Source organism: Vulpes lagopus, chromosome 7 (assembly GCF_018345385.1).
Source record: "Vulpes lagopus strain Blue_001 chromosome 7, ASM1834538v1, whole genome shotgun sequence".
Lineage (NCBI taxonomy): Eukaryota > Metazoa > Chordata > Mammalia > Carnivora > Canidae > Vulpes > Vulpes lagopus.
Genome location: NC_054830.1, coordinates 77,221,702 through 77,245,885, shown reverse-complemented (window position 1 = coordinate 77,245,885; position 24,184 = coordinate 77,221,702). Strand labels below are relative to the sequence as shown.

At 48.0% G+C, this 24,184-nt stretch overlaps 1 protein-coding gene across 1 annotated transcript in view; it reads right to left on the bottom strand.

Moving 5' to 3' along the window:
* The window catches only part of GABBR2 (gamma-aminobutyric acid type B receptor subunit 2), a 348,859-nt gene that overhangs the window by 152,485 nt on the left and 172,190 nt on the right, over window positions 1–24,184 (bottom strand). The window contains exons 4-6 of the mRNA XM_041763142.1: window positions 19,769–19,870; window positions 6,897–6,962; window positions 960–1,160 (exon numbers count right to left, since the gene is read on the bottom strand). Coding sequence (XP_041619076.1) covers window positions 960–1,160; window positions 6,897–6,962; window positions 19,769–19,870 — 369 coding nt within the window. The remainder of the gene's footprint in view (window positions 1–959; window positions 1,161–6,896; window positions 6,963–19,768; window positions 19,871–24,184) is intronic.

Here is a 24,184-nt window from a genome sequence, read left to right as displayed (position 1 = left end):
TATATAAATATATATAAAATATATATATATATAGCTTTGCCATGAAGTTTAATTCCTTTAATGGAACTGGAGTTGGGTGGAGAAATGAACAGTCTGAGCTCAGAGAAGACGAAGGAGAATTGTGTGCACTGCTGGCCTTGATTCTCGCTGGTGGTTAGAACTAAGAGACAGATATAATCAACCTCATTCACCAGGGCCACCATCCCCGGCTTCTTGATAACACTTAACACTGATAGGTAACAGTGGACTTCTGAGGTGTTTTTATATATGTCACAGTGCTTGGTTCTCTCGCAGCAGTCTGAGATAAGCAGGGAGGGGTTAGTAAGGCCCATGACAACATGCGGAGCACCCTGTCCAAAGTGCTGCTCCCGGTAAGGACAGCACTGAGGGGCCAGGCATCACACCAGCCACACTGCACAATCTGCCACCAGAGGAGGGTATTTTTACCGCTACTATGCAGATGAGGAAACTGGCTCAGACAACTCAAGCTCAAGGTCACACAGCTGGTATGTAGCAAAACTGGGGTTCAAGCCAGTCTGGCTGGTCTCCTGCACATGTTTCCCAAAGTCTACGTGAGTCCTCTCCTCTAGGCTGACAGGAGCATCAGTGAGCCTGAGAAATGACATTCCACATCAGAGGTCCATGGAGTGAAAGCCTGACAGAGTCTGAAAGGCAGGCTGTACTTGATGCTGCAAAAATCATGACTCCGTCGCTTACATGGACACTGTGTTTTGTGCTTACGAAGCACCCTTACCTCATTTGATTCTCAAGTTCTTTAGGGGGCATGCAGTGGAGGTCTGGCTATCCCCATTTAGCAAGCTCAGAGAGGCCAAGTGATTTGCTCAAAGTCACAGAGCAAAGGCAAGAACAAGATCTGGGTGCTTTGTACCAACATCATCAGACAAGATGATCAAAAGAGATAGGCCTGGGGGGTGAAGTGGGCAGACCATGGCACTGACCTTTCCTGAGATGGTCTTGATCTGCTTGGAGCTCAGGGGCTCGAAGTCCACGCCAATGTAGCCCTCCATGGCAGCAAGCAGATTCTTCCGGAGACAACGGGATGAGTTGGCTTCTGTGTGCACCTGCTCCCACCAGGAAGGCTCATACCAGCCCGGGATGATCCACTGGTATTTGCTACCATACATGTTCTCCTCATAGGCCTGTAACAGATGGGTTGACCATGAAGGTACCAAGAGTTAAACATTTGTTCAAGGCTTTGTGGGCTGTGAGACAGGTGGAGGGGGCTCAGACATCCTCTTACCAGAGGGTTTATTAATTTTTCTATTATTTGCTCTGTTATCTCTTTTCATTATCTCTCAAAAGAACCCAGGTGGTTTACTGGAAACATATAGAATAAAATAATAAACACTGAAATAAAAATTTAAACATGAGGGCTTGACCAAAGCCAAATAAGGACACTATAAGAAAACTATAGACTGGTATCTCTGATGAACATAGTTGCAAAAATTCTCAACAAAATATTGGCCAAATGAATTCAAGAACACACTGAAAAGATTATATGCTGTGACCAAGTGGCCTTTATCCCTGGGATGCAAGGATGGTTCAACACACACAAATGAATAAAAGTAATATATCACGTTAGTGGAATTAAAGATAGAAATCACATGATCATTGCAACAGATGCTCCCTGTGTACTGTGATGAGCTGTGCACGTCTTATAACATGAATGTTAAATGACCCCTCAGTTCATTTCTGGAAGGTCATGAACACATGGGGAAACAATTCATGTCACAGCCCTTTGCACTCCTTGGCCTACAACAGGCACAGCACAGAGGCCAGGAGGATGTGGCAGGGGAGCCTGCAGGATTGCTTTGGACTCCAGGAAGGTTCTGGTTTCCCTCCACTTAGGCTCTGGGATGCTAAGCCAGGCTCTGCCCCATAGCAGGGTAGGCCAGAGACTCTAAGGGCATCTGTATATTAGAGAAAAGTTACTGTCAAGTCTGAGAGTTGGGGGAGAGCTCCTCGCATTCCAATATCTGGGAGGTGACTCTTCTAGAATTCTCTTAACACCTAAGAAAGCCCATCCCGCAGTGTGGAGCATCTCATTGGGATAAATGTGAGTTAAAATGTTTGTTCCTTAATGTAACCTCAGATCCCATCTCCATGGCCTCTGCTCATTAGTTCAGTGAAGCCTCTGGAGATTAAACCGAAATTATTTAATGAAAGAGCCCTTCAACTGCCTTGAGGCAGCGATCACACTGCCTTTTCTCTAGACTCCTCTGATGATATGAGGCGTTCACCTCCCCAATTATAGATAATATATTTTTCATAATGCAGCCTCAGATCATAGTCATTTTTCCAGCAGCTACATTATAATCTTGTCCCCATCACCATTGTTGTAGAAAACACAGACAGCCCTCATATTCTCATTGCATGATAACATCCCAGTTCAACAAAGGCAGGCAATCTCCTGGTCTTCCCTCTAAAGAATGGGGTTTAGTCCCAGGAAACTTTCTTCTAAAGAATAGATAATCCAAGATCTGTCTGGGGGCTAGACTTTTGAACAAAAGGCTCATCCCAGGGATTCCAGGTCACTGTATCAACAGCAGAACTTGTGAGACTTTACAACTCACATCGTTTATTGAAAGGTAGGAACTCAGATGTCTTGAGCCCCTATTATGTGCTTGGCCAATTCTACACATTCTCTTATTTCATTTTCACAACAATCCTATGAGGTATGTGTTATTATTTATATCTTATAAATGGAGAAATTGGGGCTCAGGGATCAAAGGATTTGCCTATATATATATATATATACACACACAGCTAAGTCAAGGGGACAAGATTCAAAGTCCATTTTTGGAAGTTCCCCTCTTTCCCTAGCAAAATAAGTACAACAATACTTTTTGGAAGCTTTTTAAATCTTAAAAGTTTGAGGCAAGAAGACAGCCTCACTTATTAGGAAAGTATGTTAAGGAACGTATATTAGGTGAGGGAGCTGGAACATTCCATCCAGGAATGTTATGTAGGAGTTATGTTAAGTAGGAGTTAATAGATACAGAGTGAGGATAAGAGGCCTTCTAATCTACAGAGGCAGATCTGCATTACTCTCCCAGGACAAAGATCTTGTGATAATGTAGAGGCAGCCCGGAGCAGGAAGTCAGGAGCCTCCCAGGGATCTGCTGTGACAGCTCTCTGACCTGCCCTTGTCTCATTAGGAGCTGTTCTTGTGAGTGAATTTTCCAGAAAAGTGAAGCTTCGTCCATTTGAGTGACAACAGATTTTATTTAGAATGTTATTCAGTTTTGTGGAAGATAAACATTTTCCTACTGACCACATAAAAAAAGATTACAGTCATGCAGCACCAGATTCTCTGCCACCTGCCAGCTGGGTGACTCTGGCACACAACCCCTCAGGTCTCACTTTTCCCATCTATAGCCTGTGGAAAGCAAAGCCTAGCTCACTGGGTTGGCGTAAGCATTAAATGGGATAATCCGTGCACCATGCCTGGCCATCACTACACTCGGGAACATTTTAGCAAGCTCCTTCTCATTCCCTTCTCCTCTCCGTAACGCACGACTTTATCCTGAACGCCAGTCACTGATGTCCTGTGCACAGTAACGCTGTTGGGTCTCAGGTGTCACTTTTCACTGCCATCGAGTCTCTGTCCTCTCTGAATTTGCTGCTTTTAAACTGCTATGGCTTGGAAAGCAGGCGCCTGGGTTGTTAAGCGTATGTGTAGAGCAAAAGTCAATAGGCTTCGAGTGAGTGTCTAAGAAGCTCCCAGGCAAAGTAAGTAGACTGGTTTAAATATACCCTCCAGCATCTAAGGAACTGAGGGGAAGGCTCTGGTCTTCTGTTCTGCAATTCCCATGTTCAGAGGGGCTGAGGTTGTTACACACATAAGCTGGGAGAAGCTGCTGGAATGCTCATCTGTCTCCTTCGCCAGAGGGGGAGTGTTTATAGGGTGGGGGTCCCCTTTTCCCTGGGTCCTCGCTGCTTAGCACAGTGTCTGGTGTGCACAGTGCACCTGAGAAAAATGGGTGTGGGGCGACTGAACGCATTTCCAGTTTCCTCGGTCACCTTAGTTTTTCCCTCTCTCTGCCTCTGGTAGGAATGTGATCTCAGGACCTGTGGCCACCAGTGGGCCCTGCCATGTGGTGACGGGCAGTCCTGAGCTCACCTTCTTCAGCCTCAGGGATCACTTTGGTTCTTATTAGCTGCAGACAGGTAACCATGACGTAAATTATTTTTAAACATCCAGTTTCTGCTTTTCATGATGTTTCCTTTCACCTCCTCCCTTCCACACGCAAGAGGGACATTTCCCTTTTCCTAATCCAGTCACATCAATGACAGTAATGAACCCTCACATCAGGAAGGCAGTTCACAGTTGGGATGATGGTCTCCTTCTGCAACCTTAATTTCAGCCTCTTGCCAACCCCGTGAGGCCGATGGGGCGAGGACTGCTGACTCCACTTTGGAGGTGAGGGAGCTGGAGACCAGAGCTGTCAAGTGACCTGCCTGAGGTCACACAGCTGGTAGAGCTAAAACCAGAACCCAGGCCAGAGTGCTTGAGAATTTAGAATAGACCCCTCCTGGGGGGGGGGGAAAGGGGGTTGGAAGAGAAGACAAAAGCGAGGAGACATGCTCATTCTGTGCTGAAGCCCAAATGAACATTTTGCCACAAGGCTATAAATAGGCCTTGCATTTGCTGGAGTCTGCGCTTCCATTGGGTGGCGGTTCCAATCTCAAGAACACAGCAACATGCTGCAAAGTTTGCACTGCGGCATTTGGATGGCAAAGATGCGGTTGTTTCCATCTGATCTGCACTCTGACCCTGACACAGCCAGGAAGGCTCTTTCCTGGGGCCTCTGCTCTGAGCTGCTCCTCCCTCTGTCACACGCCAGCCTTGATCCAGTAGGAAGACACTGAACAGACTCTCCTCAGGATCTTCCAGACCTGCCAGAAGAATTCCTTCCCTACCAGGTAAGAACTCAAGCCCTGGAGGGCTTGCATCTGAGGGTCTGACACTTGGGATAAACACCCAACAAAAAATTTGCAAGGAATTCCTCAATACACAAATCCACCCGCAGACTCTAAGAGGGAGCCTATTGCAAAATGCCCACGGTCCAACATGAGGAAAGCAGGATGAGGAGGTGGATGGTGTCCCAGGCCATGTGGAAGGCAGGCAGCCCAGGGCTTTGGGTCAAGAGGAAGACAGCCACACCGTCTGTTCTGAAGCAGAAACCATGGCTGGAAATGCCACTCAGAATATAATCCCAGTGCATGGCCCAGAGGGAAATCACAGCCACTCCTCCACTTGGGTTTGGCTCAGAGCGGAGGACGAGGTCTGACTACATTTCTTGTAAAAGGGAGATGGCCAGTGACCAGTGTGGTGCCTTCAAGGATCATTTTTCTGAATCCATTTCTCCTGGAGTTATTACACATCATCCTCCAGCTGTCTGTAAGGCCTTGGGGATATGGGGAAGGGTGGGGGGGGGGAGGGGGGAGGGTTTCTTCCCCCCAAAGAGATGACATTCTCCAATATGGAGCATCATTTTCCTTTTTAAAATGGGCCATTTTTAGACCTCAGATGGTAATATGCAAGGCTGTATTGTATGAGTAAAGGTTTATGAGTAAAACTATGAGCCAGGTTCTGAAGTTAAATGTATTAAATCCATTTGCTCTATTTTTTCAATTTTTCTCACATTCGTTCTTAGATTTTCATATGGAAAGACTCCTCGTTACCCCTGAGTGGAGCAGACGATGCTTCACACCATCCTGTAAAGACCACCAGATGGAAACTCGCCAGCCCAGCCGCGGTCCGTGCCATTCGCACACACCTGGGCCTTGACATAAACAAACGAAGGTCGCTGACGTTTACCGAGGTTTACCGAGGGCTCACTACCCATCAGGCGCCACTCGGCGTTTCTGCTCACTGCATCTCCGTGACAGTCCCACGAGACAGGTGCTGCTATCATCCCCACTGTACAGATGAGAAAACGGAGGCTCCAAGAGGTGTCAATAACAAGCCCACATTCAGCAACTGTGCAACAGACTGGCTCCTGAGCTCCCGACTCCGTCCAGGGTCTCCAGAAATGTCAGCCTCGTGGCTTTTCCCTCCTCCCCAGTAAACGGAGAGATGATCAGAGTTCTCATTGTGTTCTTGAGCTTTCAGGATAAAACAGCCCCATGTGACTGTGGCTTCCAGGCATCGTTCTGTCCTCACTCCTGGTGCGCTTTCAATTCCTGCATCTCTCCTGCCATGGGCACCAGGAGCTGAGCAGGACACTCCAGGCAGTGTCTCTCTAGCAGACAGCGGAGGGACCACCGTCCCTGGGTGTGGACGCGCAGCCTGAGGTCCCCATGGCTCCTGACAGTTACGCTTGCATTGGTGACTCACGGCAACCCCAAGACCCCCAAATCTCTTCTGTTCTAAATGCACAGAACTCCTCAGCTAGGCCTCTAACCACTTTGGACATAGGCAACATGATTTGTGCTCATGCAGCCTTCTATTTGGACTATTTGACTTAATCTTAGATTGAATTGCACATTCCAGCCTGTTAGGGTTCCTTGCACCTTGGATCTGTTCCCAACTTGGATCTGTTGGCCCGGACGTCTGGCCTCTCCCACTCTCTGCCCTGCACAAGGCAGGCCTCCATCAAGCATGGCTGAGTGGATGGGGGGAGCATTCGCCGACGGGTCTTAGACAGGGAGCTGGAGGGGAGGTTTGGTCACCTGAGGTCCCTAGTGCCTTCCAAGACCGCACTGTTCTGAGCCCGTGCGGTTTAGCTCCCTGAAAAGAGGAAAGAGCAGTGACAAGAACACTTCTGCTTCTGACAACTCGGACTCAGACTGGGCAGTGAGGAGGAGTCTGAGAAAAAGCTTCGTGAAACTCCCCAAAGACACAGCAACATGACCAAAGTTTTACTTACACAACAGAACACTTTTGCTGCCATATTCTGGTCAAATTGGCCGAGGATGATCCTCACGTCATTGCCCTGTGGACAGAAGGACACGTACGTGAAGGAGAGTGGACGACAGGCACACCAGAGGGCTTGCAGCCGTGGGCAGAGAACATTTGTGCACCCCCAGCTCCCCGGCCAAGAGCTCGGGCCTCTATGGGGCCAGCTTCCCCTCAGCTCCTGCCGCCCTCCCTGGTCTCAGGGGCTCGCCCTGGGACAAATCTGCACTGGCTGGAGGCTTTATAAAGCTGGCAGCTCTGAGCAGTTCCAGCAGCATCCATGATCTCCTTCAACAAGCGGCAGGCCAGCCCTACAGGGCACTGAGGTAGCGTCTGATCTTCTTCCCCACCTGACACCCAGGAAAACTGAGGCCAGAGGACAGAAAGGAGCTCCCAAGGTCCCCAGGGGAGTTGGTGGTGGCAGAAATCAGACTGCAGCGGCCCCACCCTCCCCTAGTATTCTAGACTGTTCTATACCCTCCTGGAACCCACAGAGCTTCCCAATTAAGAAGTTTCAGAGTCTCTTTGAGTTCTGAGCTTTGTTCAAATCTCACCTCCACCCACAAGCCTCAGGGCGCCTCAGGCCGCTCCTTTATCCGTCTTGGCCTCAATTTCCTCATTGGTAGAATGGGGGAAATGGCAGTGCCTAGCTTCCGGGGTTTTGGGGAGGACCAAATGAGACAATCCACATCAACTGCTTCACACAGTTCCTGGCACATAGTCAACGCCCAAAAAGTACTGGCGAGTATTATTAGGGTTTTATAGCCTCATCCCAACCCATCTTTAACTCCAAGAAAAACTTACATTTGAAAACTCTATAAATAGGACTGCGCTTATGATCTCAATGTGTGCACTGTACAGCAAGCAGCTCCTGTGACTCATTTATTCATTCAACAAACATTTACTGGGTGCTTGCCTGAGGCTCCCTCCTGGGTCAGGTAAGGGATCCTTGTTGCTCGCTGGGGGGACGGGGATGCAGGCGGGGCCCCGCCCCATAGAGAACAGGCTACAGGAGGATGTGCCAGGCAGCCTGCAGGAGACCAGCCGGGGCCCTGGCCCACTGGCCTGCTCCCCACCCCAGTCACTTCCTGCCCTCCGCACTGAGGCTCTGCCTGGCAGGTGGTGCCACCTTCCCGCCGTTCCACCCGTCCCTTCCAGCAGGACTCAAGGCTCTTTGATGCATAAAGAAGAGAAACATGCCTTTAAAGATCAGTTTTTAGCATCTTTCAAAATTGGAAAGTGCTGACTGGGAGGCCATTTTACTCATCATGTACTTTAGCAAAATAAAAAAGGCTTGGATTCTAAAATCATCCTTCGTTTGCAAGCAAGAATGGAAAGAAGAGAAAAAAAAAACCTTGCTCTGAAAGGACTTTAAAAGATCGTTAACAGAGCAGTTGAAGGAAGGCAAGCCTTTGTCATCACAATGTCTGCAATGCTATAAAAAGTTCTAAGCTGCTTCCGTTCTATGGACATGCTCTCAGGCACACTCCAGGATTTTTTCTGCTTGTTTGTTGAAATCTTTTAGCCTTTTTTGCTGCTAATAGTATTCATCCAACCAGCCAGCAAACACTTATTGAGCATCTACTTTGTGCCAAGCTCTGTGTTGCTAAACATGATATAGTAGAAATAGCTTATTGGATTTTAGACTTTAGTTCAAATCCCAGCTCTACCACTGACCAGCTGTGTGGCCCTGAGTCTTAATCCCCTGGAGCCTCAATTTTCTCATCATTGAAAGAGGGATAATACAACCTATCTTGCCAGGTGGCTGTGGGATTCATGCTAATTAAACCTACCCACTGGCCTCCATGATGCTTCCTCTTTGTTCTTTCCTACCTCCTGGTCCCTTCTGCTCAGACTCCGGGTCAGCTCATCATCTCTCCGCCCATCCCTAAATGCTGGTGTTCCAGTTTTGCCCTTAGCTCTGTGTCCTCATCACTCTCCTTGGGCATCGTCATTTGAGAGCCCAGCCACAACTGCCCTCTGTGTGCTATGGAGGCCTGACCACTCTTCCCACCCACTGCCCACTGGACCCTTCCACTTGGACTCTCCCAAGTACCTCAAGCTCAGCACATCCCAAGCTGAACTCATCCTCTTTGCCAATGAGCCCTTTCCCCCTGTCGTGCTGTCCATCTCTGAGAATGCTGTCACCACCCTCCCACCCACTCAGGCTCACTCACCTCCATCCAAGCCCTAACCAGGGTCCGCTGGTTCTGCCTTCCATCCTGTGCCAAGTCACCCCTGTGCCCGCAGCCCCACCACACTGGATTTAGCCACCATCATTCCCTCCTTGGTGAACTACGACTGTCTCCTGGCTGGATCCCCACCCTTGGTCCTGCTCCATCCACCCTGGTCGCCACAGAGCAGATGAAGGAATCATTCCAAGATTTAAACATGGTTGTGCAAAATCCTTCCGTGGCTCCCTGAGCTTTATAGGTCAACTGAACTCCTTAGTAGGACATTAAAGATGCTTTGCCAGCCAACTCCTGCTCAGCCCTCACCACTCTTCCAGGGCTTGAGAATGAGCTATGTGCAGTTCTCTAAAACAGGTCTGCCATTCGTGCACTCATTCACCGGCTCATTCCCCACGTTTTCCCCCTCTTGCTTTCTGCGAGCTCGTCCATCTCGAATTCCCTTCCCTCTCACCCCACTCCTTTGCGTGGAGAGCTACCACTCACCCTTCATGCTTTAGCTCAGGCACCTCCTACTCTGAGAAACAATCTTTGTCCTATTAGGTGGTCATTTGTTCTTCTGTCAGCCCAGAGCACTCTGCTTCCTTCTATCATGGCACAAGTCCACTTACTTGCCTGTCTTTTCCACTGGACTAACGGTAACTTTTTTTTTAAGATTAAAAAAACTTATTTATTTGAGAAAGAGACAGAGCATGAGTAGGGGGGAGGAGGGAGGGGAGAAGCAGGCTCCCTGCTGAGCAGGGAGCCCGATGTGGGACTCCATTCCAGGACCCCAGGGGAGCTGAAAGCAGATGTTTAACCAACTGAGCCACCCAGGCGCCTCTGGACTGAGGGTAACTTGATTTGGCTCTGGGTCCCAGGTCAGGGGGACAGGGCATACATGACATATATACATCAACAACAGGCATTGAATGCATGAATGAGGGAGTAGATGCTATGTGAAGTACCAAGCACAATGCCTGGCCTGCACTCCTTATTCAGTTACTGGTAGCTATGATCACCAGAGCACCAATATCCTGCTAGCCTAGGGCCTCAGCACTCATTAGGTTCACCATGTCCATTTCTTGAATGGACCGAGGAGCCCACATCTTCATGGCTGACCACCTGACCACCTGCAGATAGATAAATAACCAGCTCTACCACTCGTGGACAATTGCGTGTCTCTGTTGCCATGACAACCAAGTTGCATGGACCATTTGGTTCTGTGCTCCCAGACTGTTAGAATTGGATGGAACCCAAGAGATCACTGATCTACTGAACCCCTTCCTAGAGAAGCAAAAAGCTTTCCCCAAGACTGCACCACACCCCAGAACCAGTACTCTCACCTCGGTGGCCTTCTGACCATCAGAGGACCTGGAGAAAGATCCTAACCAGAGCCAGGTTGTGCCTGCTGCAGGGAGCTATCCACACCCACTCTGATTCCAGCCAGGAAGAGGCGGCAAGATGCTGCAGTGTCTGGGAGGGAAGCAGCAGCACCCAGTGCACCTGGAGCTGGGGGAGTGGACAAAGGGAGATGGAACCCGCCTGGGATCCTCAGCAGGAACCCTGAGAGCAGTAGAAAGAGGTGGAACAGCTTCTCAGAATGGAAAATGTGTACTCCGGGAGCATGAGGAGTTTTCCTGAGAGTATGAAAAGCATGGATATACCTTGTTCTTCTTTCCAGAGCAACAACTTATTGGAAGATTCAGGGGATGAGGGGAAAGGTTTTGGATTTCGGGATTCTTTTTAAAATCAAGACTATTTATTTATTTATTTATTTATTTATTTATTTATTTATTTATTTGACATGGGAGGGGCAGAGGGAAGGAGGATCTTTTTTAAAGATTTATTTATTTATTTGAGAGAGAGAGAGAGAGAGAGAGCAGGGGGAGAGGCAGAGGGAGAGGGAGAGAGAATCTTAAGTGGACTTCACATGGAGAGTGGAACTGATGCAGGATCTGATCTTACAACCCTGAGATCCTGACCTGAGCTGAACCCAAGAGTCGGATGCTCAACCAGTGCTCCACTGAGGCACTCCTGGGTTTGGAGAGTCTGAGAAGTTTTTAACACATGCACGCTCTTGCAAAAGTTCCAGGATCACGCTGTTCAATGTTACATAACTTGTATCTTTTCCTGAAAATCTGTAAAGTGGAAAAGAAATTGCGTCTTGGCAGTGGTCCCTGCTTCTGGCCACACCTCCCATCTCCCTGCCAGGGGTTTGAACACACCCTCCTTTGCAGTGGAAAGGACTCTGGGGCAGTCTGAAGAGTGCCAGGGGGTAGGGCAGGAGAGCTAAGAACGTCCCTGAGGATGAGAGTAACAGAACAGGGTTGTGATGGTTCAGAGAACCCAGAATGTGGCAGAGGACAGGGTCCAAAAATCCTGCACCCTTCCACAGACTCTCGATTCTGCAGGGGGCCACCTGGAGAGAAAGATGGCTTGAGTTGGGACAAAGGACGTCTTGTCCTCAGATGGTTAGACCTCAGGTTGTAGAGCACACGGAGACCTATGTTCACACAAGAGGCCTCGCCTACAGGGAAGGGGCAAGAATGGAAGGAGACAGCGATGGGGTGGGAGGAGTGTTCAGCCCAAACCCTGGATGGATTTCCTTTCCTCCTTCCTGGGTTCTTCTCATCTCTTGTCTAAAGCCTCTTTGTCTCTGGGACACTTCAAGCCAGCTAAGATCACATACACACAAAAGTGACACTTCAGCAGGATAACCTAATTCAAAGACCTTGTGTATAACCCCCCGTGTGTAAGGGATCCTAGCAAATAAAAAGCAAGGACAAGTTTGGAGCTCTCTCTAGCTGTGGTACTAAGCGGTATATCAGCCCCACCCAAGGAGATAGGTGTTATTATGTCCACTCTGGAAAGTTTCATGAGCCAGTTGAGCCCCAAAGAATTAAGAAGCTTTTCCAAGTGCTGCAGACACCGTCAGCTCTGGTGGTTCGACTCAGGACTGTTGCATCCATCCCAGAGCAGTGAGCATAGGCTGCTTACGGCTTGCTCCTTTCTCTAGACAACTGCCCCCTGCTAATGGGAACCTCCTGGCCCTGAAGACTGTGCTGTGCCCCACATTCCGCAGCATCCAGTGATTGGCTCACTGAAAGGGGGCACCAGCTCTGGGGTGCAGGCTATGCTCCAGATACCCCGTGAGGCCAGGCTAAACTGGTCTCGAGCCAAGACAGCATTCTGGCCCAGCTCTCCTCTTGCCTTATCCTGCCTTTCTCCTGTGTCCTGAGCGTGTTCTCAATAAATCACTTTCACCAGACTCTCAGGCTCTGTTTCTCAGGAGTTCAACCTAAGACACCAGGTCATGTAGGAAGTGGTGGGCTGGTCTCAACTCTGGCTGGGCCTGGCCCCAGAGCTGGAGTGCTTGACCAGTCACCCCTATATATTGCCTCCTGGGCTGAGAAAACATCCAGCTTGCAGCAACAGCTCTCGGGAGAAAGTTGGGTAGACTTGGATGTGAAAGCACTGCAGCAGGAGAGGTGATCCTGAGACATTAAAATGACTGGCATACATTTAAAAGAGCAGGAAAGCAGAGGCCGCCCCATCCTGCCTTCCTTGTGGCCAGAGTGCGGGGTCCTGCTAGAAGGGAAGGTCAACCGGACACTGACCTCTGTGTTATCTGGCATCTCCTGCCACCTGTACATCCATCTTGGTCCACTGCAATCGCTTCCTGGTTTTCCCAGGTGCCCAGCCCTATAGACCCACTGGGATGCTGAAAAATTAGAATAAACTGTGTATGATGCTGTAGAAAGGGAGGAGGTGCTACAAACCCCAGAGCGGCCGAGCTCTTAGTAGCTGGTCATGATGGGGCTGGGAGGTGGTACGACCTGGGCCAGTGGGCATTGGGGAAGGGGTCTAGAGCCCAGGCTCACTCCTGCCCCCTGACTCTGGCTATGAGACCTGGGGTTAAGTCCAGGAGGGTTAGCCTAGATGCTTCCCAAAGTACCTCCTGGCCCTGACACACCGATTCCATACCCAGAATGAGTACTTTTATTTAGTTAGTTTTGACATATTTTTTCCTTACCAGAAATGTGCCTAATGGCAGAGAAGCAGGAGACATATATTCTTTTGTTGCTGTTGTTACGTTATCTTTTTATTCTGGTAGCCCTTCCATTTATTTTTCATTTTTATCTGTCTGTCTGTCGATCTACTGGAGTGTAGTTGACATAAAATGTTACATTAGTTTCAAGTGTACAACATAAGGATTGGACAAGTCTGTACCCAAAGGAGGCTTTATATTTTTAAAGATGGAAGTAAAGAAGGAATGGCCCACAGCAGCCACTGGGAAAGCATGCCATTTCTGTAAGTTTATTATTTTATCTTGAAAATTCACGTATATTTAGCATTCCAATTACGTATCTGTGCTTATCTTAAGATAAAAATAATGCTTTTCTTCCCATGTTTCTGAGCAAAACTGGCCCACTGGGAAACTGTAATATGTTCATGCTGTAGCTTTGCATCCCCCTGGGGTACCTATGTGAACCATTTCCGGCAGTCAAGTAGGCTCCTGGCCTGTGGGGATGAGAGGGGAGCTCCCGTAAGGCCTCTCCCATGGAGCAGAGTGGGGGGTCACAGTTCACCTGAAGGTCTAATTTTGCCGTCTTCCTGTTTTAGGCAGAATAACGGCCTCCCCCCAAACGTCTTATTTCCTCATCTCCAGAACCTGTGACTATGCTCTGTGACATGGCAAGAGGGAATTAATGCTGCAGACGGAATTAAGGTGGCTCATCGGCTGGTTTATAAATTAGGGAGATGTTCCCGGAATCTGAATCCTGAATGATGGGTTGGGGGCTGCTCCAGGGAAGGGGGAGAAAGCAAATAAAGTGCACAGAGCAGGACATCTGAAGCCTGGCCCTCTGCCCCACAGGGCCCAAAGCTTCAGAGCAGGCACCATGGAGACACCCAGGGGCAGCCTCCGCACCATCCCCCCAGCCCAGCCTGGCAACAGTTCCCCTATAAAGCCCCATGTCTGGAACAGGCCTGGAAGGAGCTTAAAGGCCTCCGGTCTCCATCACGCAGAGATGGTTTTATTTCTTGACTTCCTTTAGGCGAACTTCGGTACGTATCTGCTAAACCAGCCTGATTAATTTTGTTATTTGGTTCTCTGTGCTCTTGCTTATTTTCGCCTGGGTGATCTGTCCAAGAAGGAGAGGGTTATGGCTCCCAATGCTATTGTGTTTCTGTCAATTCTCCTTTGTATTTTAACAGGCTTTTCTTTATATATTTCAATGAGATGTAATTTACAGCAATAATGGTCCATGAGTGTGTAGTTCTCACGGTGAATGGTACCCCGATCTACAGAGAATGACTCTCCTTAATCCCGTTTAACGGTCAGTACCTTGAATTCCCTTTGGTCTCCTGTGAACACTGGGGTTGGCTTCGTTTGGTTGGCTTGCCCTACCTCCACCCGACTTCTGACCTTTGCCTTTTCGGGGTCACTTCCTCTGCCGTCAAAAGCTACAGTTAGTTCTTCAAAAACACAATTGTAGAAGTCTTTGCCTTTTCATACGGAGTTTGACCTATTTGAATTTATGGTCAGAATGGCTCTATTTGGTCTGCAATTACCTACCTGGTACGCTTTCCGGCGTTCACATTCGCTTTCTGCTTTTCAATATGTGGACTAGATTTTCCCTGCTTTCACCTTCTATGCTTCAAAAGCTTCAGGTTCTGCTTGCATTATAGTATATTTACCATCAAGTTATTCAAAGCATCCTTTAGCTCATATGTTTATTTAGGAAATTCATGAGTTAGGTGGGCTCCGCTGAGTCCCTCTTCTATCTAAGACCAGGAGGTTACCACCCCTGTTTTATATCACCCACTTTTTTGGCCCTCTTAATGGAATTTGGATTTCTCTATCTCAGTTATTGTTATTCAAGTATCTATTTTTGCACTATATGTACATGTACATTTGCTTTCAAAATGAACTTCTGCATCTGTATGCAATTTTATAACAATTTATTTAGACTTAGCTTTCTGTCCACGGATTCCTGTGGCCCCTACTCAGCCATTTCTGCAGTAACCTGCTATGAAGTTTGCCATTGTTCTTGGCTGGCTGATGTAAACCTTCAAGGATTAACTCCGAGAAGGGCACCTGGCTAGTAGGCCTCGTCAGCTGCACTCCTGGGAGGCTGTCTCCCAGCGGCTCCATTGTCTCTGGGATTGAATGCTACAGAGGAGTCGAGGTGGCCTGGTTTTTGCACCTTTGTGGGAAATTTGCTTTTTTTTCTGGCCTAGATACTTGTAGATTCTTCCCCTTTATGTTTGCACTTCAAAGCTTCTGCCAAAATGTGTCTTGGTATGACTCTCTTTTCACCAATTCTGCTAGAATGTGGAAAGGCCAGTGAGACCGTGCACATAGCAGTGTGCACATTACCTTCTGAGATTGTTGAGTTTGTAGTTCAGAAATGGTTGACTATTAGCAATTCTGTCAGTCCAACCTAGTAGGACTCTCTTGAGCGCACTTAAGTTTGTCTCCCTTTTTAAAAATAAACTTATTTGAGATTAGTTTTAGATTTACAGAAAAATGACAAAGACAGAAAGTCCCCAATATGCTCCCCACCCAGCTTCCCCTATTATTAATATTTTATGTTAGTGTGGTACATTGGATACAATTAAAGAATCAATATTGATTATTATTAGCTAAAGTCCATACTTTATTCAGATTTCCTTTGGGTTTTCTTCTCTGATGTCCTTGCTCTCTTCCTGGATCGCACCCAGAGCACATTATATTTAGTTGTCATGTCTCCGTAGGCTCCTTTTGGCTCAGATGTTCCTCCGTTTTAAAGACCTAGACAGTTTTGGGGAGTATTTGGAAAATGGCCTAGAATTTGCCTGGCGTTTTCTTCATGGCTAGACTTGGGGCATGAGTTCTGGAGAGGAAGACCACAGAGGCAAACTGTCCATCTCATCCCCTCATAGCAAGGGTGCATCCTCTTGTGGATGAACTTATCACTTAAGTGTGACTTACCACTGTTGATGCTGACCTTGGTCACCCCGCTGAGGTCATGTTTGTCTGATTTCTCCACCATCAAGTTACTCTTCTCCCCTCTTTCCATTGTGTACTCTTTGGGAGAAAGTCACTTAAGAAGTGGGTTGTTCTGCTCCACCTCCATGAGTATAAAATAGCTACATCAATCATTTGGGATTTTTCTGTATAGGAGGTTTGTTTGTTCTTTCCCATTAACTTATTCATAGCAGTATGGACACATGGGTATTTGTCTCATACTTTGAGTTACAATTCCATACTATTTTATTTTGTTGCTGAAACTGTCCCAGCTTTGGCCACTGGGAACTCTTTCGGTTGGCGGCTGTACTCCTCCAACGTGCCCCCATCGGTGTGTTTTGCTGATGTTTTGAGTACTTCCTCACTTTCTGGCATTAGAAGATGCTCCAGGATCGTCTTGCATATTTCCTGCCTTAGTCCTAGAATTAGCCATTTCTCCAAGGAGTCCTAGTTCTTGGAGAACCAGGTATTAGAAGAATGGTATTGGAGAATGGTATTAGAATACCATTATTCTAATGGTATTAGAAGAATGGTATTAGAGAATGGTATTAGAAGCCAACATCTGGGTGCTCGGTGTGCTTGTTGCTATCATGGTGCCTATTTCGTGTTGATTTTGGTTCCGTTTCACCTGTTCTGGTTTTCCCTTAGGGTCTCCCATCTCTAGTGTCCATAACTGTTACTTCTTCCCTCATTATATTGATCACTCTCACCATTTCCTCTGAATTCTGGGAAATATCTCAAGTTTGTCCTTCACACTATTGATCATTTTTCTTGGCATTAACTCTGCTCCCTAATACCTCCAATGCAGATTTTAATTCTGCTCTTTGGTATTCAGTTTTCTTCCTTGTCCTCTGTACCTCCTTCTCTATCTTATCCCACAGTAAACCAGAGATGTGGTTTTACTCTGAGCTTTCCAGAAGTTACTTTATTCCTGAGTATTCTATCCTTATGTTCTCTATTGGCTTTATCTGCCCAGATTTGGTATTTTACTTACACACACTCAAATTAATTTGATTCTGGGTGATGGGGAACAAAACAGTGAGCACAACAGACAGAAACTCCTGCCTCCCAGAATTTATGTTCTGGTGGGAGGAGATAGATGATAAAACAACTACACAAAATAAGCAATAGGTCCGATGTTGTGATGAGTTGAATTGTGTCCTCCAAAGATATGTTGAACCCCCAATACCCTAGAATGTGACCTTGTTTGAAAACAAGCTCCCCACAGATGTAATTAGTTAAGATGAGGTCATATTGGTGTAGGGTAGACTTGTAATGCAACACGACGAGTATCCTAATAAGACGATGTGAAGAGGAAGAGGAAAATGCCTAGGGAGTAGGGGTTGGGAGTTATGCAGCTGCACGTCAAGGAACACCAAGGACTGTTGGCAACACCAGAAAAGAAAGGCACAGGAGAGCCCCAGAGCCTTCTAGAGAACATGGCCTTGCTGACACCTTGACCTTGGGCGTACAGCCTCCAAAATGTGAGAGTATACATTTCTGTTGCTTTAAGTCACATTGTTTGTGGTACTTTGTTTCAGCAGACCTTGGAAACGAACACAGACATCCATCAGTGAAATGAAGAAAATCAGCAGAAAGTGGGCAAGGATTTAACTTTTAAATGAAGTATTTGGGAAGGCCTCGGGGAAAGGGGAACAACTGAGCAAAGATGAGAAGAAGGCTGGAGAAGCAGCCGTGCAAGCCTCTGGGGGAAGAGTGCTTCCCCCAGAAGGACTCCTGCCAGCAGACAGACTAGGCTCCCGCTTCCCCCCTCCCCTCCAGCTTATGTGATGTTGTCATCCTTTCTGAGCACCGCAGCTGTGTGGGGTGCTGGAGAGACCTGAGCTGCCCTGTCACCCAGATCCAGGCTTGAATCCAGCCCACTGTTTTCCAGTTGAGTGACTCGGGGCAATCCTTAACCTCTTTGAGCCTCACATTCCCCACCTGTGACACAGGGATGCAAAAACTGCCTCCGTCTGAGGGCTCTGGGGAGGACTGAATGAGCCAGGGAGGGTTTGCATCGGGGCCGGCTCTGGCTCAGGGCGCTGGACCGGCAGGCTGCTACTTCCGTCAGCAGTATTGTCACTCCTACTTCTGTTGGAGCTAGTTGGCCGAAGAGCAGAGCACCCAGTTCCATTCCTAATTTCTCTCAGACTTTCAACTAGTGCTTCTGCTCCACACACAAAGGCTCTTTCAACTCCAAAGCCCTCTAGGCCTCCGAGATGCAGGAAGCTATTTCAAGTGCCCACCCTGGGGAGACGCTGCCCTGTGTGGTGGAGAATGTCAGCTCAGCATCGGGCTCCTCCCTCACCCTCAGCCCCACCGGCTCCCTGGAGAGTAGGCACTCTGCACTGCTCTGGGTCCTCCTGACCCCTACAGCCTGACTGGACCCTCTGCCCACACAGCCCGTGGGGGAACAGTGTGGGCAGATCCAGCCCCAGCTACCTGGGCTGCCAGCAGGCCCTCCCACCCACTGTTTCCTTCTCTGCAGGGACTCTCAGGGCTGAAATGTCACACACAGGCAAGCTCCTGAGGTCAGGAAACAAACCACTGGCACTCTGCTCCCCTTGTTCCCTGTCTCTGGGCCTCAGTCTTTTCCATCTGTGAACTGTGAGGGCTTTGCAAGATAAGAATTCTAAACTGCCACCTGTTCTGACTGGTGTAGCCTGGGACCTGCCCAAGATGAAAGGGGGCTTATCAGCAATCGGCATCTGGGGTCTCCCTGTCAACAACCCTAAATGTGGGCATGCCGGAATGGAAGAGAGGGAGATAGGAAGAGAGGGAGAGAGATGCTCTAACTGCGTCTGTACCTGCTTACAAACCCCTAGCACCTCCCACTACTCCCTGGATAAAAGACCAAAGTCCTTAGCTCGGCATTCAAGGCTCGTGGAACCTGGCTCCAAATGTTTTTTCCAGCCCCTACACTCCTGCCACTGTGGACTTCCTGCCTGTTCCTGATGCATGGTGAGCATGGCTGCCCTGCCTTCTTATCTTCACCCCTTTTTCCCTGCTGGGCACCTGCAGGCCCCCCTCCTGCTTATCCTCCCTGGCCAGGTGCAAATGCTTCTCTGGAGCCTTGTCTGAACCCTCTCCCCAGGCTCGATGAGTCACTTCCTCCCTTTGTTCCTAGGCCCCTCTGTTCTGATCCCTAGAGGAAGCTGCTGGCTTCCTCACCAGCTGTGAGCAACCTGAGGACAAGGACATGCCTGATGGCATCTGTGAGCCCAGGAGGGGGTCTGGCACAAACCAGGTGTTTGAGAGAGAGTTTATGGGATAAGAGGGGTCAGGAGCTTAGGCTTTCAGTCCCAGTAACTGTACTGCCTTGCTGTGCCTTTGGGCAACATAGTCCCTCTCTCTCCATCTCTTCACAACGGAGGAGGTGGTAACTCACATCGTGCTTGCCTCTTAGGCTCGGGTGAGAGATACAAAGTCACCAAGTAAGCTCTACATGGCTATGCACCCGGCAACCAGACCTTTGGCCCCTGCTGGCCAAGCAAGGGGAGAGCCAAGGGAAGCCAGCTCCAGGGAGCCTCTCCCCACGTGTGAAATGCCAGGATGAGAGGGAACAGCCTAAACTCAAGGCTCTTTCACAGTCAGGGATGCGGGGAAGCCCGGAGCATGGCACAGTCTGTCCTCCAAGCCATGGCCAGACACACCTACCTTCAGCTTTTTGACACTCGTGCAGGGGTCGTTGGAGAAGCTCTCGGTGTCTGAAATCTCGATGTCCTCACCATACAGAACCCCAGTCAGGTCATTCCTCACCTGTCACAAAGAGAAAGAGTGGGTGGGTGTGCTGGTGGCCACAGGAAGGACAGGAAGGGTCTGGTCAGAAGGGTCGTCCCGGCAAAGCAGCTCAACTGGGCTGTTTTTTTCCACCAACAATGTAAAACGAGCAATTTCCCCCTTTTATTATAAACTAGAGGGCCCTGTGAGACCTTGGAGACCTGCCTGTCCCACCCCGCAGGTGACACACTGGCAAAAGGACAAGAAACTGATTGCATAAGGTTTTCCTGGGAGAGTCAAGATGAGCACCTCAATCTCCAGGCTTTCATGCTGGTGTTTCTCTGCCCTATCATACTGTCTCCAAGTCAGACTATTCACATACATCTCTACTTATGGCGAGGGGGTATGGAGCCAACCCATGCTGTTACATGTAACTCTGCCCACTGACACGCAGGGCGGCTAACAACTCTGTGCTTGGAAAGCGGAGGTCTGTGAACTCCAGGTTTGCCAAGTGCAGCCAATGTGTGAAGCAGTGGAAGGATATTAGGGAGTGGTGGGGACAGTGGCAAACTGGTGACCACATGTCCCATCTAAGGTGGCAGCTGCTGTAATCGCACTGTGCCAGAATGCTAGACCGGGGTCACTAGACCTTCTGGTTTGGGGGAAGAATTCAGAAATCTAGGTTTTTTAAAATATAAGATCCTTTCATATCTGAAAATATTGGCATGATTTTGAATTACTTAAAACACACACAACAAAGTAGGGAGCAAACCAAAGAAATCTGAAGTTTGTATCTGGCCTGTGGCCATGGCTGAGCAACCCCTGATGTAAAGCAATGGAAACTGGACTGTGTGTGTCAGTAAAAACAACTGGGCGGGGGGGGCGTGTGTAGGGGCCCAGATTCTAGGTTTTGCTCTGTCACCAACTTGGTGGTGACCTCTGCCTCGCTGTGTGACTCACCCTGTCTCAGGGCTTTAGTGTCTTCTTCTTTAGGAGAAGATGATCCTTACAAGCACCTCTCATTCACACCCATTATGATGGTCATTATTAAAAAACAGGAAACAGTAAGCATTGGCGAAGATGGAGAGAAATGGAAACCCCTGTGCACAGAATGGTGCAGACACTGTGGAAACCAGTACGGCAGTTCCTCAAACATTAAACACAGATTGCTATATGATCCAGTATTCCACCTCTGGTTACTATCTCAAAAGAACTGAAAACAGGGTCTTCAAGATGTACTTGCACACCCATGTTCACAGCAGCCTTATTCACAAAACCCAAAAGATGGAAGTAACCCACATGTCTATCAATGGATGGAGGGATAAACACGTGGTATGTACACGCCATGGAACACTATTCAGCCTTCCAATGAGGTTCTGATCCACGCTACAATGTGGATGAAATGAAGACATTATGTGAAGTGAAAGGAGCCAGACACAAAAGGACAAGTATTGTAGGATTCCACTCACAAGAGGTACCTAGAGGAGTAGAATTCATAGAGATGGAAAGTAGATCAGTGATTACTTGGGGCTGGGGAGGAGGGAATGGGGAGTTAGTGTTTGATGGGTAGGGTAGGGTGACTGGGTGGATGAAAAAGATCTGGGGATGGATGGTGGTGCTGATTACACAATAGTATGAATGTACTTAATGCCACCAAACTGGACACTTAAAAATGGTAAAAATGGACATGGAGTCTGGGTAGCACAGTTGGTTGAGCATCCAACTCTTGGTTTTGGCTCAGGTCATGATCTCAAGGTCATGGGATTGAGCCCTGTGTAGGGTGTGCTAGGTGTGGAGTCTGCTTAAGATTCTCTCTCCCTTTCTGCCCCTCCCCCTCTCTAAACATAAATAAATAAATCTTTAATAAATGGTTAAAATGGAAACTTCATGTTACCTATATTTTATCACAGTAAAAAAAAAGGCACTTCTTATTTCCGTGGTATATTTCTTCCCATGTATATCTCAAAGCGTTATTTTGAATAATTTGGCTGTGAACGTTGCAGGATGGTCGCTGGGAAGCCACCACCGTGGAAGCGGAGCCAAAGGGTTTCAATGGGAACTGCTGTATTTTATTTCTCTAAGAGAAATATGACACAAATGGAACAAAAAGTGAACGTTTATTTAATTCTGGGTAACGAGTCCATGGGTGTTTGCTGCTCTGTGTTTCCTGAATGCTTGAAATGCTCTGGATAAATGTTTGGTACAAGGTGTTATTCTATATGTTGGCAAATTGAACACCAATAAAAACTAAATTTATAAAAAATAAAACAGAATGAAGCTGCTGCAATCACATGGAACCTTGTCCATTCTTAGTTTTTATCTCTATTTTTTTAAAGATTTTATTTTTTATTCATGAGAGACACACACACATACACACACACACACACAGAGAGAGAGAGAGAGAGAGAGAGAGAACCAGAGACACAGGCAGAGGGAGAAGCAGGCTCCATGCAGGGAGCCCGACGTGGGACTCGATCCCGGGTCTCCAAGATCATACCCCATGCTAAAGGCGGCACCAAACCGCTGGGCCATCGGGGCTGCCCTTTTACCTCTATTTTGATGGAAGACTGGGAATGAGTTGATTGGACCAAGAAAGTTGACTTTGGCATTGTGGTTTATTTCTGCTGCCACAAATCCTTCTTGGATGCAGGTGGAGCCCCACTGTTAGTTTCGTGTGTCGGGGGGTGTTGTAGAGAAACAACAGCGATTAGACACTTCAGAAAATGTGCAAAGTCACCCCTGCTGGAGGCAGTGCAGCTGATGCACGCACCACTGGCATGCACACTCAGGGGATCTCTCTTGGAGCTCAGTCTTCACATCTCTGAAGTGGGGGCAATACAGCATGTAACATACGGGGTTGTTTCAGAGACCAGCAAAAACACCAATGATGCAAAATGTAAACTCTCAAGTTCTTTACGCAGTTTAAAAGCTGGGATGATCATGTCCAGGGGTAAGGGCAAGGCCTCAAGGCAGTCAGTGGCTTGGAGTACTTATCTGTGAATAAGGGTGTGTGTGAGAGCCGTATAAATTATGGCAAAATAAACTATTTTTTTAGGCAGTTAGAACTCAAAACGAACAAAACTAAAACACCCTAGAGGTCATCTCATTCTGCCCCTAATTTCACAAATGAGGAAACAGAAGTGTCATTCCCAGTCTTGTGCTCTCCACATGCTCCCAGGCTGGTTCTTCTGGATCCTGCCAGCTGTGGACAGTTCTGGAAGCCTGATGAGCCAGAACAGGTCAGAACAGATGGTAGTACGATCAGCCACCATAATTTTAGCACCAAGAAGTCTGAGCTCAGCTCAAGTATTTACTCTAATGGACCTCTTTAGAGAAAGCAAATGGAGGAAATGAGTAATAAATGGTATTTTTAAGTAACCAAAGCATGGAAAAGAAACAATGGAGTTGATGTAACTCCTAAGGAAAAGTAGCCACAACCTCACGTGTAGATCGGAGAGTTATTCAGTCCACTGGCCAAAGAGGTACGACATGAATTTGTAAACGCCTATTTTTCCTTCTGGAATTGTAGGTTCTCTTGTTTAATGGGGCTGATGTCTTGCTATAAACTGCATTTCTGCACAGTGAGTCCTATGTTTTCATTTGCCTCCATTATAAAGCAGAAATACATTCTTCTGGGAAAAGAGTGACTCTCAATTTTTCCAAGAAAATAAAACACACACACACTCTCCAGTATAGTTGGAGTCCCGCCAGGGAACCTAATCTGCATGGATGGGCATGGATAGGACAGAGGCTGCCTCATTACCCTGAAGGAAGAGCCAGGACCCCTGGGGGAAATGAGCAGGGCCAGGGGTAGGGTTTCCAGGGTGCTAGGAGAAGAACCGAGAGGGGTTGAATCCTTCAAGGCTGGGGCTTTGGGGTCAGTTCACAGGGCTGAGGTCACTTCTGCTTCCACAATAGTGGATCTGAGCCCAGGCTGCAGAGGAGCTCCAAGAAGCCCAAGTCACTTGATGCCAGAAAATAGAACCAGAGGGTCAGAGCCCCAGGAATAAATAATCTGGATAGGCTTGGGGGCAAGAGCTACTGATTTCCCTCCCCTGGCTCAAGAACTGATTTGGGCTAGATATGAAGTTGTGTCAGAAAGCCTGTCCTAGGGTGGCCCCTGGATGGTAACACCAGCATTATCTGGGAACTTGTTAGAAATGCACATTCTCAGGCCCTACCCCAGACCTACTGGATCAGACACAGTGACATAGGGTCCAGCGACCTGTGTTTATTCAGCCCTGCAGGTGATTCTGATGCATGCTCAAGTCTGAAAACCTCTGTCCTAAAGGAAGCAGGATAAGTTTTATAACAACCATTGATCATAGTGGGGAAAAATGTTTCCAATGGCTT